Source organism: Scyliorhinus canicula, chromosome 11, assembly GCF_902713615.1.
Source record: "Scyliorhinus canicula chromosome 11, sScyCan1.1, whole genome shotgun sequence".
Classification (NCBI taxonomy): domain Eukaryota; kingdom Metazoa; phylum Chordata; class Chondrichthyes; order Carcharhiniformes; family Scyliorhinidae; genus Scyliorhinus; species Scyliorhinus canicula.
This window is the reverse complement of record NC_052156.1, coordinates 105523438-105541230: the sequence shown is the minus strand read 5'-3', so window position 1 is coordinate 105541230 and position 17793 is coordinate 105523438. Positions and strand designations below refer to the sequence as shown.

General features: G+C 43.7%; 1 protein-coding gene across 6 annotated transcripts in view; it reads right to left on the bottom strand.

The window, feature by feature from the left end:
- Positions 1-17793, bottom strand: part of eea1 (early endosome antigen 1) — a 142556-nt gene that overhangs the window by 69072 nt on the left and 55691 nt on the right. For all 6 annotated transcript variants that reach the window (XM_038810968.1, XM_038810972.1, XM_038810969.1 and 3 more), the window contains 3 exons: positions 11991-12107; positions 7849-8187; positions 2171-2320 (listed from right to left, as the gene is read on the bottom strand). In XM_038810968.1, the coding sequence (XP_038666896.1) occupies positions 2171-2320; positions 7849-8187; positions 11991-12107 (606 nt within the window). The remainder of the gene's footprint in view (positions 1-2170; positions 2321-7848; positions 8188-11990; positions 12108-17793) is intronic.

Genomic DNA, 17793 nt, shown 5'->3' with positions numbered 1-17793 from the left:
TTTATGTCAACCAATGAGGATGGCTCGGTTGACATTCTAATCCTCTACACTGGGCAATGTACAAGAGAAACTGGTAGATTGTCAGTCAATGGGGTTGACACATAATTGCTGTGGGTATCATTTGTACCGTGCTAGTATTTGCTGAGCCTCTACTGGTCATAGCCGAGGACCGATATCGCTCACTACACAATTTCAACGTCAAAGCTTGGCACAGGTCAAATATCATTTGAAATATATCCAGGGTCGAAGTTTACTTTCAACGACAGGACACAATCTACACCATCTGTTTCCGTTCACAGAAGCAGCATCAATAAGACAGTTGCTGAAAATGCAAATGAAAGCAGAAGAGACCACAGGTGTTCACACAAGGGGTAAAACAGAGTTGGTTAGAAGGACTCAGACACTATTGCCAATTTCAATAATTGCATGTTGAGTAAGAATGAGTCTGACACCAGCCGGACCTTAAAACAGGTTTATTTCCAAAGCAGCAATGCAAGGCTACAGACTCCCCCATTTCCTCCCACACACCCAGAGTGAACTCTTGTCTACTCTTACAATAATTCACTAATCCTTGCAAATTGGGGGCAGCTGTGCTTAATTATCAACTTCAAACATGCATTCTATTGCAGCACAATTTCAACATCAAGTATTACGGGATAAGATTAGGATTCTCAATACCATTGCAGGAAAGTTGTTGAAGATTTCCCCTGTGAAAATGCCCATTTTTAATGGAAGATGACTGCATTGTCACTGTTCCATTGTTCTCGCCTTAGCCCACATGCTGATCGATGTGCAATGTTCCAAAATAATTCTTACTCACACTTTGCTTTCTATAGACTCAAGAGCAACTAATTTACAGCACAGCTGGGTAAACAATTTATTTTGTAATTCAAGTTAAAAACACCTCAAGCAGGCAATACACACAAACAGCTTAACAAGTGTCTCGGATGAAATTTTCCAATCGGCTGACCATATTTGAAAGGTTAGGAGTGAGGCAAGGTGCCAGAGATGTATTTACCTTCTGGGAATGAACTCAGGACATTCCAAAAATACTTTCCAGCCAAAGAGTTGCTATTTGATTGGCCAACGCAGCAGCCAACCAGAACACAGTGACGTCCCGCAAACACCAATGAGACTACCAAATTTCAACTATGAAAACAGTTTGGGTAGTCACTACAGTTTACCAGGCATTTGAAATTTGTTAAGTGCAAGAGTGAAGAATATCACTTACTGATTACGAGGGAAAATTTGCAAGTTGCTTATTTTTATCTCTAGTCCACCGAATTACTAATACAAATACAAAATACTGTTAATCAGGATGTTAACTAAAAAAACAAATTGCCACTTTGTTGTGTTGTTGGTGATGTTGGTAAGGGATAAGTGTTGACCAGGACTTCCCTGAGAAATCTTTACTATCCACTTGAGGGGGCAGACGGCATCTCAGTTCAACATCTCATTTGAAAACATGGTGCCATCAGAGTGTAGCACTCCCACAGTACTGGAGGGTTAGCTTACAAAGCTCAGGCAAGCCTTCGGCGTAGGGCTCAAACCCTTAATCTTCTAACTTAGAAGTGAATGGTAGGACTGGAGGGACTTCAGAGAGGGGAGGAGGGGATGCAATGACCAGGCCTTTGAGAATGGCCAATTGGAATAAGAGTTCCCTGATTAGTGGGCTAATCGTGGAACCTCTTCTTTGCATATAACAGGGGGCGTCAGATCCTCTGCATTCCCAGTGTAGATAGCAAGCTGAATGCAATGGATATATGCTGTTGGTTTTGTTAATAAAAGGGATTCTGGTGAAGGGACTTCGGCCTCCATGGACTTATTACAGGAGGTCAAGGCCATGTACAGATTGAAGATGAGAACAAAGTGATTAAACTTCAGGAGTTAACATAACTCGAGGGAAATGGGTGCCATCCATGATGTAAGCCTAGCTACTGAGCCAGATATTAAATCTTGGGCTTTCTGAGTTATTTCCACCACAAGCTCTATACTCTCGCAAATGGCTTAACTCCCACCCTGCCCTCAGGCAAATAATAAATATATTCTAAACTGCTCAGTACACTGGGGTGAAGAATCCCTTAGAAATGAGAGTGAATGAGCTGTGGTGTACTCAGGCCTAAGGAGAACAGGAGTCAACTGTACTGCACATTCGAGATGCATTCCTTACCTGTTCCCCAGTGCGGGAGAGTTTGAGCTGCATGTCAGCCACTTGCTGCTCCTTGTCCTTTAACTTCTCACCAGACAGCTGTCTCTGTTCCTTCAAGCGGCCTTGAACCTCACCAAGCTGCCTCTCCGTCTCCAGAAGCTTGGCGTGGAGCTATCAACAAGACAGGTTCAATGAAAATCTCAAATCACTATGAGCAGGATCACGGCCATCCAACCACACTGTGAATATCACAGCTTACACGTCTAGACATCAACACAAACCGTTCACACAGCCACAAAACATCGGCTAGACATTCCACTTGGAGTGAAACCTGTAAAAATCATTTGTATATCACCAAAAGTAAGATCTTCCACGTACCTGCCCGATTGGGCAGAGTTGTTAAAAGACAACTTTTAAAATATCCCTTGAAATGTTTAAGAAAAGTAACTTAGTGTCACTCAATCCTCGAGTAATCAAAATTTTAAATGATTTAAAATACTTTTTAAAACAAAATGCAGATGTACAGAACTTGAAGAAAATGGTGCCGTGGGCGTTAATGTCATTGGGGATTTCTGTTAATTGCGCTCATTCACAGATCTTTGAGGAGGCTTCAAACTCTAACTTTAGGATACAGGGACGAGTAATGCAGAGGCCAAGATTTCAGCGGCTATGGGTTTAAATTTTACCATGGCAGCTGATGGAACTTAAAGTCAGTCAAATATGGAATTTAAGTTCAATTAATAAATCTGGAATTAAAAGCTAGTCTCGTTATTGGTGACCATGAAAGCATCGTCAATTGTCATAAAAATCCATTTGGTTCACTAATGAACTTTAGGGAAGGAAATCTGCCATCCTTACCTGGTCTGGCCTACCTGTGACTCCAGATCCACAGCAATGTAGTTGACTATTAACTGCCCTCTGAAATAGCTGAGCAAACCATTCAGTTCAAAGGCAATTAGGGATGGGCAACAAATGTTGTCCTTTCCTTAGCTGCCCACAAACCATAAAAGAATAATTTTTGAAAAACGCTAATGTCTAGTTCGGTTGGGACAGGAAACTTAATTTTAAAAAGATTCAAAACCTTTTATAGGTAGTTTCCCTGTATCCTAAAGTTAGAGTTTGACGCCTCCTCAAAGATCTGTGAATGAGCGCAATTAACAGAAATCCCCAATGATGATTAACAAACCCAGGAGGTGGGGCTTGCTTCCAGCATCAAGCTCTCAAAGCTACCACAAAAGACTGAAGTCGAGCAGAATGCAATTTGCGTTCAAAGACCATTGCAGCCAATGAAGCACTTCTGAAGTGTTGTACTGCAAGAAATGTAGCAGGAGATTTGCACACAGGATGCTCCCACAAATGCAGCTAGAGTTTGACCCAATCATTTGATGCTCTGCCCAACTGCCACACATGTTCAAAATGTCCCACCTCTCACTGTTCTTTCAAACAGCCACTGCTCCCATCACTCCACCAGTGTTTAATCCATCACAGCTAATTACAGATAAGGAAGTCACTTCACTGCCTTATCTGGGGGCGTATATCCTCACATGCTGATCTAGCATGCTCAGTTTAACTTGTTCCAGTAGCAACCTGTCCAACTCTCCCTGCTCAGTGCTCTGACCTTATCCCTCCATTTCTTTCAACTGTATGTATTTATTTGTTAAGATTATATAGCTCAAACACTCTTATTTTATCCAACTTTTTTCTCATCCATTAACATCTGCAACTTTCTGTGCTTCTTCAGAACTGAGAGGTTACAACTATTATAGTAAGAAGTCTTACAACACCAGGCTAAAGCCCAACAGGTTTGTTTCAAACATGAGCTTTTGGAGCGCAGCTCCTTCCTCAGGTGAATGGTGACGTATGTTCCAGAAACATTTATATAGACAGCATCTCTGCATCTGTCTATATAAATGTTTCTGAAACATACCTCACCATTCACCTGAGGAAGGAGCTGCGCTCCGAAAGCTCGTGTTTGAAACAAACCTGTTGGACTTTAACCTGGTGTTGTAAGACTTCTTACTGTGCTCACCCCAGTCCAACGCTGGCATCTCCACATCATGACAACTATTATAGGGGCTGGTTTAGCACACTGGGCTAAATCGCTGGCTTTTAAAGCAGGCCAAGCAGGCCAGCAGCACGGTTCAATTCCCATACCAGCCTCCCCGAACAGGCGCCGGAACGTGACGACTAGGGGCTTTTCACAGTAACTTAATTGAAGCCTATTCGTGACAATAAGCAATTTTCATTTAATTTCATTTAGGAAATATTGAACCGGCAGGAGCTGTTTGCTCTAGAATATTCAAGGCCGAGGGTTACGTGACCCAGAGATCTTCAAAACTATGAAAAGGTTTGATAGGGTCGCTGTCAGAAAACATTTCCACAAGTGGGAGAGTTAATAGACGGGGCCAAAAATATCAGATAGATAGTCACTAATAAATCCAGCAGGGGACTCAGAAAAGGTTGTTTTACCCAGAGGATGGTGGAGTGTGGAACTAATGAAGTTAGTGATCAGCTTCCCGTGTAGAACCTTAGCAAAAGCATTCTGAAAGACCCATGTGCCCGGCTTCCACTAATCTTCCATCAACTATGCAACAAACCGTCAAAAGATCACCACTACTGAGTCACAGGAGACTTATGAACAGCAAAACCACATCAACTCTCCTTAAGTAGTTTACACTTTCACAAGTGCTGACTTACTCTGCTCACAGTAATGAATGTTAGCACTTTGCATGGTACAGCCATGAAGCTCTGAAACACACAGCCTGAAAGGTCAGCACAAACAGATCCAATAGTACCTTTGGAAATATGCTTGAAAGGGAAAAATTGCAGGCCGATGGGGCAAGGGACAGAGAAGTGGGACTAATTGGATAGTTCTTTCAAAGAAATAACGGCAGCACGATGGGCCAAATTCCCTCATTCTGTGCTGTGCAGTATGATTTGGAACCACCGAACCTCATTAACCCAAAGTTTAAAGGTCACACCCCTGGGCCACTCATCTCTGAAGAATAACTGAGGGGCTGCCTCAAAGCCAGAGGGTCCACGGTGATAACCTAACAGGATCTTAAAACTTGTTGCTTCCAACCACACCCTTTTCTACTACTAGATATTAACAAATCAATGATAACCGGCACTGTCTATCAGAGGTTAGGGCAGGGGATTCCTGGGACAATGTTCAATTTATATGTGCTCTCCCCATCCTACCCCTTCCACCTCCACCCCCCGGAGCCCCAGGCAGAAAGGTTTCTAAATCACTCCAGTAAAACAAACATTGTCAAATTTTGTTCGAGGAAGAACAAAGATTTAGAGTCTAAAATTAGTGAGAGGCCATTCAGAAGTGAGATCAGGAGGGCTTTTGAATAGTATGTATTTATTTTTTTTAAATTTAGAGTACCCAATTAATTTTTTCCAATTAAGGGGCAAAACCCACGCAAACACGCGGAGAATGTGCAAACTTCACTTGGGCAATGACCCAGAGCCGGGATCGAATCTGGGACCTCGGTGCCGTGAGACAGCAGTGCTAACCACTGCGTCACCGTGCTGCCCTGTATTTATTGCATAGTATTTATAGAATATCTATCATATTATTTATAATATTTGTTTATAGTATTTTATATAGTTATAGTATTCATTACATAAAATCTATATCAGTATTTATTTTATATAGTTTTTATTACATGATATTTATTAATTTTTTATATAGTATTCATTTACAGCACTACAACATTGAATTAGGTCACTTGGTCCATGCTGGTGTTTTACACATAAAGGGTGAAAGAAATCTAGATGCCGAGGAATAACTGGAGCCTACAAAAGTGAAAGTTTAGGAAAGAATATGAAAGTATATACAGTAACTGTCGTGATCTAATCGAATTATGAATGTAGGAACTCAAGATATATCGTATTATATGTATTTGGGGCAGTCAGGGTTGAAAGCCTCGGTTAGTGTGTGACTGCTGAAATCACGTTTTTAAAAATCCTGGTTTGAAAGGCAGCAGATGTTTGCAGAGGTGTAATTAAAGCATCGTAAAAGTTTTGGTGAATGGACTTTTGTTTATATTAAGAGGGTTCCCTGGGGAGTAGATAATAAGAGATATTGGGTGCGATTCAGCAACCCTGTTGTGTCCGGCGTGGATCCGGGCACGACTGGCGAATTGTGTGAGAGCTCCAAATTGGGCTCCTCGCTGGCCAATCGCGAGTTACTCGACTTGCTATGCCCGGCGCAATCTGGATACCTCCGAATGAGGGCGAGATCCAGATCTGCATATTTAAATGAGCCTAATGGTTTATTTAAATACCTGTACTCCAGATTCACCCGGTGCCTGGGACTCAACAGCCACGCCTGCGAGATCTCGCCAGGGCACCGTTTAATACACGTTCACACAACATGGACCAGGCTTAACGGCACCTCAGGTGGTCTCGCAGGCCATTGGAACACCCCGGGTGGTCGAGGGCAGGGCACCTGGGTATTACCAGCTTGGCACTACCTCCCAAGTGGCACTGCCAGGGGAACTGTCAGGGTGGCACTACCAGGGAGGGTGGCAAGACTGGGGCTGCTGATCAAAATGGCACCCCAGCAGCTGTTCCTGCTGGTGAGATTGACATGGGTACGAGGGGTGCACAGTGGCACACTACTGCCTCACAGCACCAGGGATCCGGGTTCAATTCCAGCCTGAGGTGACTGTCCCGTGTTTTGCATGGGTTTCCTCTGGGTGCTCCGGCCCCCCCCCCCCCAAAGTCGAAGGACGTACAGGTTAGGTAGATGATTGGCCATGCTAAATTGCCCCTCAAGTGTCCAGGGGGTGGGGGCGTAGGCCTAGATAGGGTCTCTTTCAGAGGGTCGATGCAGACTCGAGGGGCTGAATGGCCTCCTTCTGCACTGTTTTGCACTGTTCAGCTCGCCAGCAGGAAATCCCTCCAAGTGCGGCCTCGGCAGAGAAAAACTCCCTAAGGCCAAATAAACCCGGCAAAGTGCTGCTGAATACCAGGGTGCTTTCAGCGCTGCCGCCACCAAGAAACACCCCATTAAACACAACTGAAGCAGTTGGGTGTTGAGTTTCTGGAGAAATAGTTCAGTTTGGTTCTGTGAACAGATTAGCTACTTCTCTCAAAGCAGTGAGTTAAAAAGATTTTGCCTGTGAATAGAACAAAAGTGTCTGAAAGACTGGCAGGTTAACTAGTAGCTTGACTCAAGCAATAATCTGCAGCTGTTTCCTGAAGGATCTCTCTTTCTCCAAGTGGCTTATCCAAAACATCTCTTTACACCCGAGTATTCCTGGAGCCTGCTGACTATTTAAAAGTGGATTTTGACCGGAGATAGGTGTTATTTGAGTGGAGATAAAGATAGCATTTAAGGGTTATTGTTTCATTGTATCAGAAATCACTGTTTAACTGGAAACTGAAAGCTATGTGTCTTTTATGATGTTAAAGTTTGTTTTAATATACCATATCCCTCCTGGAGTGAAGCACCCTTTCCTCACAGTCTTGCAAAATTAAAATACAATATTGGGGTTTCTATCTGGTACCCTTGCCACTGTTGGGGTCTGGTCCAGGATTGGAATAGATGGTGGAATAGATGAATTCAGAGTGATTGACTCATGTTCCTCATGGCACTATTTCAATTTCTAGCACAGAAGTGCAGAAAACCTGGGCTGCAGCATTGGAAACTTCTCAGTCACTGCCCTCAATTTGTAACACCTCACCTGATTCATCTCATTCTGCAGCTGAACCTTCTGCTGCTCCTTCTCGTCTCTCTGCTGCTGTGTCTGTTTGAACTCGGCCCGAAGCTGCTGGTAATTGGTTTCGACCTCTGATAGCTCTCCCTTCAGTTTCTGGCTGGTCTCCCCACTCTGGCCCAATTCAGAGTGTGCTCTTTGCATCAGTGCCTCGGCGGCTGATAGTTTCACCTGCAGCTGCTTGCAATCCAGCTCCTTCTCCTGTATATTGGTCTGCAAACTCTTCTTACTTAAAGTCGCCTCATTCAAACGATCGTGAAGCTGTTGGAACTCAATCGCCATCTGGGATCGGTTTTCCGACAGTTTCTGAAACAATGCAAAGACAAATTTGTATAGTCAATGGATTATCAATTATTACGGTATGTGTAATTTTTTTTTTAATAAATTTAGATTAGCCAATTATTTTTTCCGATTAAGGGGCAATTTAGCGTGGCCATTCCACCTACTCTGCACATTTTTGGGTTGTGGGGGCGAAACCCACACAGACACGGGGAGAATGTGCAAACTCCACACGGACAGTGACCCAGAGCCGGGATCGAACCTGGGACCTCAGCGCCGTGAGGCGGTTGTGCTAACCACTAGGCCACCATGCTGCCCGGTATGTGTAATGTTAATGGAACTATTATGGTAGTGTTCTGGTTACGTTAATAAAGTAGGAATCCAGAGAACAAGTTCAAATCCTGCCTTAACGGGGCTCCAGTGACATCGTAGTTACTGGACCAGAGTCCAAAACTAACGATCAGGAGACACGGGTTCAAATCCCAGCATGGCAGTGGAGGAAATTTAAATTCAATAAATAAATCTGGAATTAAAACTGCTTTATTAAATCTGAAACCACTGTCATAAAAACCCATCTGACAGGGAAGGAAATCGGACATTCCCACGCAGTCCGGCCCATGCGCAACTCCAAACACACAGTATCGTGGTAGACCCTTAACAGAAATGTCCCAGCAAGCGATTTGGTCGTTTTCAAGAAAACGGCTTATTAACACTGTTCTTAAGGAATAAATTCTGGCCTTGCCAACAACACACACATTCCTGAATGAAGCAAAGAGGAGTCGGAGAGTTTGAATTCAGTTCATAACAATTTAGAAATAAAATGTAAGCATGAGTAAAAGTGATAATAAAAGTTCTGTCAGACTGTTGTTAGAATACCAACAGGTTCACTAGTGTCCTTTAGGGAAGATGATCAGCTGCCCATGCCTGGTTATGTGACTCCAGTCCCACACCAACATCGCTGACCCTTAACCACCTCTTAAAGTGGCTGCTCAGTTGTATGAAACAGCTAGAGATTGCAAACGTTCACCACCACCAAGGACGACCAGGGATGGGAAATGATAGCAAAGCCCAATCCGTAGAATTAATTAAAAGCAAACTGATGCTGAGCATTGAAACTTGAGTGGTCTTATAGAAACCTACAAAATACTTAAAGGAATAGACAGGGTAGATGTGGGTAAGATGTTTCACTTGGTTGGGGACCAGGGTACACAACTTAAAAGTAAGGGAAATGCCACTTAGAACAGAGATGAGGAGAAATTTCTTTACACAGAGGGTTGTGACTCTTTGGAATTCTCTACCCCAAAGGACTGTGGAAGCTCAGACATTGAGTATGTTTAAGGGAGAGTGTGATAGATTTCTGATTGGCAATAACGTCAAGGGTATGGGGATATATTTACGTATCAGAGAATAACATCTCTGGTGGAACGTCACGTGATCTGTATTGACGTCAAGGCTTCCAGTTCTCCATTTTAAAATTGTAGGAGCAACATCCCCTAATAAACTTCTCATTGCGTTTAAGAATCCAAGAGTGTGGCACCTCTACACCTCTCCCCTTTGTGACACTTACAGAACATGACAAAAGAGAAAACTGACAATGAGGATTGGGGAAAGAAAACAAAATTGCTGAAGAAAAAAAATCGACGACGAGAAAAGTGGAGACGGCGTGGATAGTGGAGAAAAGATCCTCGGGGCCAGGCTCGCATGTCGGGTGAAGCAAAAGCCGCTGATGTCGAAGGTTTCAAAACGGAACACACAACCGTGAATTAGCAGAATAATGGTTTGAAAACTTACTTGCTGTTGAAGCGGGTAGATTTTCAGCTGTAGGGACCGCGCACACGGCGAAGCGAAGCGAGCTGTGGGAATGTGGATCCCTAAGCCTTCTGTACAGGTCACTACTCGGGAAAAGGTCAAAGCACAGCAAGGCAAAAAGAAAATTTCTAAGTTGTATTGTGGATAAGGGGATGCTTGTTCCATACGTAAAAATAAACGGAAAGGAGGAAGTTGGGTGAAGATAAATCCTAGAAGCTGGTCTCCAGAATGGAAGGAAAAACGGGCACCATGAATGCATTTGATGAAGATTTGAGACTTGGAACTCATATGAAGAGAGATTTCAACATTATCTCAAAGCTAAGAAAATACCAGAGGACCTAAAGGATGCAACATTCCTCAGTTCGGGTAGGGCGTAAAACCTTTATGTTGCTGCAAAATTTAGTTCATCCGGCAAAACTGGGAGTTAAGCCCTATAATGAACTAATGTAAGTTCTAGAAGGGTATTTCTCACCCAGCCCTCCGTTAATTGCACAAAGGTTTCAGTTCCACCGCCACAGTCAGGAAAAAGTTGCGAGCGTTTTACAATTTGTAACGACTTTAAAGGTCAGCAAAATATTGCGAGTTTTGTGCAACATTGGACGATACTAATCGTGATAGGCTGGCATGTGGATTGCACAGTGAAGCTGTCAGAGGAAGCTGCTTACTGTAAGCGATTTAACTCTCAAATCTGCTGTGGAAGCTGTCACATTTATGGAGATAGCAACAGCAGAGGCTTCACAGATAGGGGCTGGAGCAAAGATCCATAAGATTGAGACCATTAGAAACAAGACTGCAAGGGTCCAGCCCTGTCTTCGGTGTACACAGATGAGACACTCAGCGAGGGAATGATGGAGCAGAGAAAATAAGTTTAAGAACTGATCCAAGAAGGGGCATATTGCCAAAGCATGCTGCGCTCGGAAAACATCATCAACACCAAGGATGTGCAAGAAAAAAAAAACACATCTAAGCAGACTAGTTGTGTCTGTAAGTTAGTAGACGAAGTTCAAGACCACTCAGGAGATGATGTAGCTGAATAACTTCAGGAGCTGAAACTAGGCGTCTTGTCGGTGCGGGGCGATCAACGTTTCTGGGCATTTCCAAAACTTGAAGGTAACCAAGTCAAAATGGAAGTGGATGGGCGTGCAGTTGTATCATTGATGCCTGAGACCATTTATAATCAGAAGTTGAAACATCTACCGTTAAAACCATCAAATGTTATCCTAAAGATGCTCTCAGAGAAGGGTGCACCATTACAGTGATACATTATGGTAAAAGTAGAAATAAAAGGAAACAACGAGTTATGTCTTCACCTTGTCTGTAGAAATTTTCCTACTTTATTTCAAAGAATCACTGGATACCATAGTGCAGAAGAGGCCCTTCGGCCCATCAGGTCTGCACTGAAGCATGAAAGCCTGGACCTGCCCACCTAATCCCACTTGCCAACACTTGGCCCATAGCCATGAATGTTATGGCAAAGTACTCATCCAGGTACTTTTTAAAGGATGTGAGGCATCCCGCCTCTACTACCCTCCCAGATAGTGCATTCCAGACCTTCACCACTCTCTGGGTAAGAAAGTTTTTCCTCAAATCCCCCCTCACTTTGAACTTATGTCCTTGTTACTGACCTCGTAACTAACCCTTCAACTCAGGGGAACAGCTGCTCCATATCCACCATGTCCATGCCCCTCATAATCTTGTACACCTCAATCAGGTCACCCCTCAGTTTTCTCTGCTACAGAGAAAATAACCCAAGCTTATCCAACCTCTCTTTATAACTTAAATGTTCCAACCCAGGCAACATTCTGGTGAATCTTCTCTGTACCCCCTCCAGTGGAGAATGAAAGGGCCTCCAGCTCTACTTGCTCAAAAATAAGGATATGCTGTTTGATTAGTAATATGTTTAAATGTTGATTTTTAATGTGGTGAAACCAAAATCTAAAGAACGTGTCACCTCCCACCGACAACATGTCACAGGTTACCCAGTAACGAGCCTCAGCTTCCTTGACAGACATTTCGCACACCTGGTTTTGCTGCTTCATTTCCTCACACTCCTGCTGGGCCTTCTTCACCTCCTTGCATCGTGCAGCATTCTCCTGCTGAATTCGAGCAAGCTCTGCCCTCAGCTCAGCTAAGGACGCCTTGAAAGAAAAAAACAAGCAAGATTTATGGCATAAAGTTGTTCGATTTTGATCAACACACAAGGAAACTCAGTCACAATAAAAAACGACCAATTACAATGTTGTTCAAAAAGGTGAAACATGAATAACACCCAAACAATGGCACTTCCTACTTAAAACCTTTCCAAGTTGGTCAGCTGCCACAGAAAACTACTTTCACAAATGACAGCCGAAAATGGGAAGAGAAGTCCATTCAGCCTTTCAAGTTAAGACCACAGTTGACCTGTACGTTAACGGCATGAATTACCCGCCTTGCTTCCTCATCCTTTATCCAACAAGCTCTTTTGATCTGAAACCTGACATTTTTAATTGACCACCAGCCTCAACAGCTTTTTGAGGGAATGCGTTCCTGATTCCCACCACCCTTTGTGTGTGGAAGATTTTCCTGGCATTACCCCTGAATGGCCCGGCTCCAGTACGGTAGCATAGTGGTTAGCACTATGGCTTCACCACCAGAAGCCATAGTGCTAACCACCAGGTGACCAGGTAGTGCAGGAATCTCTTGTGGCCATTCCCCTGCAGAAGAGACATACCGCTTTGGATACTGTTGAGGGGAATGGCCTCTCAGGGGAAAACAGCAACAGCCAAACTCGTGGCACCACGTTTGGTTCTGCTGCAGAGGGGAGGGGTGATAAGTGTGACAGTGCAATAGTTATAGGGGATTCAATTGTAAGGGGAATAGACAGGCATTTCTGTGGCCGCAAACGAGACTCCAGGACGGTATGTTGCCTCCCTGGTGCTAGGGTCAAGGATGTCTCGGACGGGTACAGGACATTGTGTGCTGGCAAACTGTTGGAGAAGATACTGAGGGATAGGATCTATTCACATTTGGAAGAAAATAGACTTATCAGTGATAGGCAGCATGGTTTTGTGCAGGGATGGTCATGTCTTACAAACCTAATAGAATTCTTTGAGGAAGTGACAAAGTTAATTGATGAGGGAAGGGTTGTAGATGTCATATACATGGATTTCAGTAAGGCGTTTGATAAGGTTACCCATGGCAGGTTGATGGAAAAAGTGAAGTCGCATGGGGTTCAGGATGTACTAGCTAGATGGATAAAGAAGTGGCTGGGCAACAGGAGACAGAAAGTAGTGGTGGAAGGGAGTGTCTTAACATGGAGAAAGGTGACTGGTGGTGTTCCACAGGGATCCGTGCTCGGATCACTGTTGTTTGTGATATACATAAATGATCTGGATGAAGGTATAGGTGGTCTGATTAGCAAGTTTGCAGATAATACTAAGATTGGCGGAGTTGCAGATAGCGAGGTGGACTGTCAGAGAATACAGCAAAACATAGATAGATTGGAGAGTTGGGCAGAGAAATGGCAGATGGAGTTCAATCCAGGCAAATGCGAGGTGATGCATTTTGGAAGATCCAATTCAAGAGCGGACTATACGATCAATGGAAGAGTCCTGGGGAAAATTGATGTACAGAGAGATCTGGGAGTTCAGGTCCATTGTACCCTGAAGGTGGCAACGCAGGTCGATAGAGTGGTCAAGAAGGCATACAGCATGCTTGCCTTCATCGGACGGGGTATTGAGTACAAGAGTCGGCAGGTCATGTTACAGTTGTATAGGACTTTGGTTGGGCCACATTTGGAATACTGCGTGCAGTTCTGGCCGCCACATTACCAGAAGGATGTGGATGCTTTAGAGAGGGTGCTGAGGAGGTTCACCAGGATGTTGCCTGGTATGGAGGGTGCTAGCTATGAAGAAAGGTTGAGTAGATTAGGATTGGTTTTTTTTGGAAAGACGGAGGTTGAGGGGGGACCTCATTGAGGTCTACAAAATTATGAGAGGTATGGACAGGGTGGATAGCAACAAGCTTTTTCCAAGAGTGGGGGTGTCAGTTACAAGGGGTCACGATTTCAAGGTCAGAGGGGGAAAGTTTAAGGGAGATGTGCGTGGAAAGTTTTTTTACGCAGAGGATGGTGGGTGCCTGGAACGCTTTGCCAACGGAGGTGGTAGAGGTGGGCACGATAGCATCATTTAAGATGCATCTAGACAGATATATGAACGGGCGGGGAACAGAGGGAAGTAGATCCTTGGAAAATAGGCGACAGGTTGAGATAAAGGACCTGGATGGGAGGGCCAAAGGGCCTGTTCCTGTGCTGTAGTTTTTTTTGTTCTTATTCTGGAGTGGCAGGGTGAACAGCCAGTAGTTGTATCGGTTCAAACGACATAGGTAATAAAAGGGATGAGGTCCTAGAGAAATATATATATATTTGTGTAATTTTAAAATTATTTTTACTACAGTATCAGTTCTCTCTTGTCTGAATCTGAATAGTTGTTTTTTTTCTCCTCCTATCGGATTTCCTTCACGTGCAACGTAAATTAAAAACCATACATGCATCAGTTTTACCATTTTTCTTTTCCTCCCAGTATTCAAGTATTAAGTGATGTTAAAATCAGTGCCAAAATTTACCAGGCGGTCAGTTCTGGTATATTTCTTTACATCACCTTTTGGTACTGCTTCAATGCTGGGGACTGATTGGCTAGGGAGCTTCTCTTTTTTGGGCTGTGATGTTTCAAACAATCTATTTAATGAATTTCTCTGTGCAGGCTGACTGAAGAGGAAGTTAAAATAGTCTTGAGGTTGGATGGCAAAATTAATGGTGACGGTTGCCATATCTCAATCCAGGTGTATTGCATGTGGCTATTGAAGGGCAGCACGGTAGCACTGTGGACAGCACAATCGCTTCACAGCTCCAGGGTCCCAGGTTCGATTCCGGCTTGGGTCACTGTCTGTGCGGAGTCTGCACATCCTCCCCGTGTGTGCGTGGGTTTCCTCCGGGTGCTCCGGTTTCCACCCACAGTCCAAAGATGTGCAGGTTAGGTGGATTGGCCATGATAAATTGCCCTTAGTGTCCAAAATTGCCCTTAGTGTTGGGTGGGGTTACTGGGTTGTGGGGATAGGGTGGAGGTGTTGGCCTTGGGTAGGGTGCTCTTTCCAAGAGCCGGTGCAGACTCGATGGGCCGAATGGCCTCCTTCTGCACTGTAAATTCTATGAATTCTATGAAAAGCAGAATACAGGGAGCTAGGAAGGAAGTTAAGAAATCAGACCTCGAAGGTAGTGATCTGAGGATTACTACCGGTGCCATGTGCTAGTCAGAGTAGAAATGACAGGATATATAGGATGAATACGTGGCTGAAGGGATGGTGTCAGGGGGAGGGTTTCAGATTCCTGGGACATTGGGACCTGTTCTCTGGGGGAGGTGGGACCTGTACAAACTGGACGGGTTACACCTGGGCAGGACTGGAACTGATATCGTAGGGGGACTATTTGCAGAGCGGTTGGGGAGTGTTTAAACTAATGTGGCAGGGGGGTGCGAACCGATGCAGGAAGTCGGAAGGTGGTAAAACAGGGACAGAAACAAAAGGCAGTAAGGGGCAAAGTGTAAGGCAGAGAGGCCATAGTCAAAAATCAAAAAGGGCGACAGTACTAGGTACAGCGACTGAGGGGAGCTCAGTGAATAGGCCCAGTAATACTAAAAGGAATAAAATGGGGAGTAAAAACATAAATGGAAAGCGACGCAGCAGGTTGTTACATGAAGATATGGGTTCAACGACAAGGAAAATTAGGAGAAATGTTAAGAGGAAAAATAACTTAGGAGAGGTTACTGATCAAGGTGTTAAGATTCAAAACAGAGGTATAAAAGCCAACATAAGTGTACTTTACCTGAATGCTCGTAGTATTCAGAATAAGGTAAATGAGTTGATGGCGCAAATCATCGTAAACGGTTATGATTTAGTGACCATTACTGAAACATGGTTAAAGGATGGTCATGACTGGGAGTATCCAACGGTATCAAACGATTCGGAAGGACAGAGTGGGTGGTTTGGGAGATGGTGTAGCTCTGTTATTTAAGGATGACATCCGGGCAATAGTAATGGATGACACCGGTGCTATGGAGTATAAGGTTGAATCCATTTGGGTGGAAATCAGGAATAGAAAGGCAAAAAAAGTCACTGATAGGGGTAGTCTATAGGCCACCAAATGGTAACATTATGGTGGGGCAGGCAATAAACAAAGAAAATACTGATGCATGTAGAAATTGTACAGCAGTTATCATGGGTGATTTTAATCTACATGTCGATTGGTTTAACCAGGTCAGTCAAGACAGCCTTGAGGAGGAGTTTATAGAATGTATCCGCGATAGTTTCCTAGAACAGTATGTAATGGAACCTACGAGGGAACAAGCGGTCCTAGATCTTGTCCTGTGTAATCAGACATGATTGATTAATGATCTCATAGTTAGGCATCCTCTCGGAAGGAGTGATCACAATATGGTGGAATTTAAAATACAGATGGAGGGGGAGAAGGTAAAATCAAACACTAGTATTTTGTGCTTAAACAAAGGAGATTACAATGGGAAGAGAGAAGAGCTGGCTACGGTAGACTGGGAGCAAAGACTTTATGGTGAAACAGTTGAGTAACAGTGGAGAACCTTCCAAGCGATTTTTCACAGTGCTCAGCAAAGGTTTATACCAACAAAAAGGAAGGTCGGTAGAAAGAGGGAAAATCGACCGTGGATATCTAAGGAAATAAGAGAGCATCAAATTGAAGGAAAAGGCATAGAAACTGGCAAAGATTAGTGGGAAACTAGAGGACTGGGAAATCTTTAGGGGGCAACAGAAAGCTACTAAAAAAGCTATAAAGAATAGTAAGATAGATTATGAGAGTAAACTTGCTCAGAATATAAAAACTGATAGTTAAAGTTTCTACAAATATATAAAACAAAAAAAGAGTGGCTAAGGTAAATATTGGTCCTTTGGAGGATGAGAAGGGAGATTTAATAATGGGAGATGAGGAAATGGCTGAGGAACTGAACATATTTTTTTGGGTCGGGCTTCACAGTGGAAGACACAAATAACATGCCAGCAACTGATGGAAATGAGGCTATGACAGGTGAGGACCTTGAGATAATCACTCAGGAGGTAGTGATGGGCAAGCCAATGGGAGTAAAGATAGACAAGTCTCCTGACCCTGATGGAATGCATCCCAGAGTGCTAAAAGAGATGGCTAGGGAAATTGCAAATGCACTAGTGATAATTTACAAAAATTCACTAGACTCTGGGGTGGTCCCGGGGATTGGAAATTAGCAAACGTGACACCTCTGTTTTAAAAAAGGAGGTAGGCAGAAAGCGGGTAATTATAGGCCAGTTAGCTTAACTTCGGTAGTAGGGAAGATGCTGGAATCTAACATCAAGGAAGAAATAGCGAGGCATCTGGATGGAAATTGTCCCATTGCACAGACGCAGCATGGGTTCATAAAGGGCAGGTCGTGCCTAACTAATTTAGTGGAATTTTTTGAGGACATTACCAGTGCGGTAGATAACAAAAGCTTTTGACAAGGTGGCACACAAAAGATTGCTGCATAAGATAAAGATGCATGGCATTAAGGGTAAAGTAGTAGCATGGATAGAGGATTGGTTAATTAATAGAAAGCAAAGAGTGGGGATTAATGGGTGTTTCTCTGGTTGGCAATCAGTAGCTAGTGTGTTCCTCAGGGATCAGTGTTGGGCCCACAATTGTCCACAATTTACATAGATGATTTGGAGTTGGGGACCAAGTGCAAATTTACATAGATGATTTGGAGTTGGGGACCAAGTGCAATGTGTCCAAGTTTGCAGACGACGCTAAGG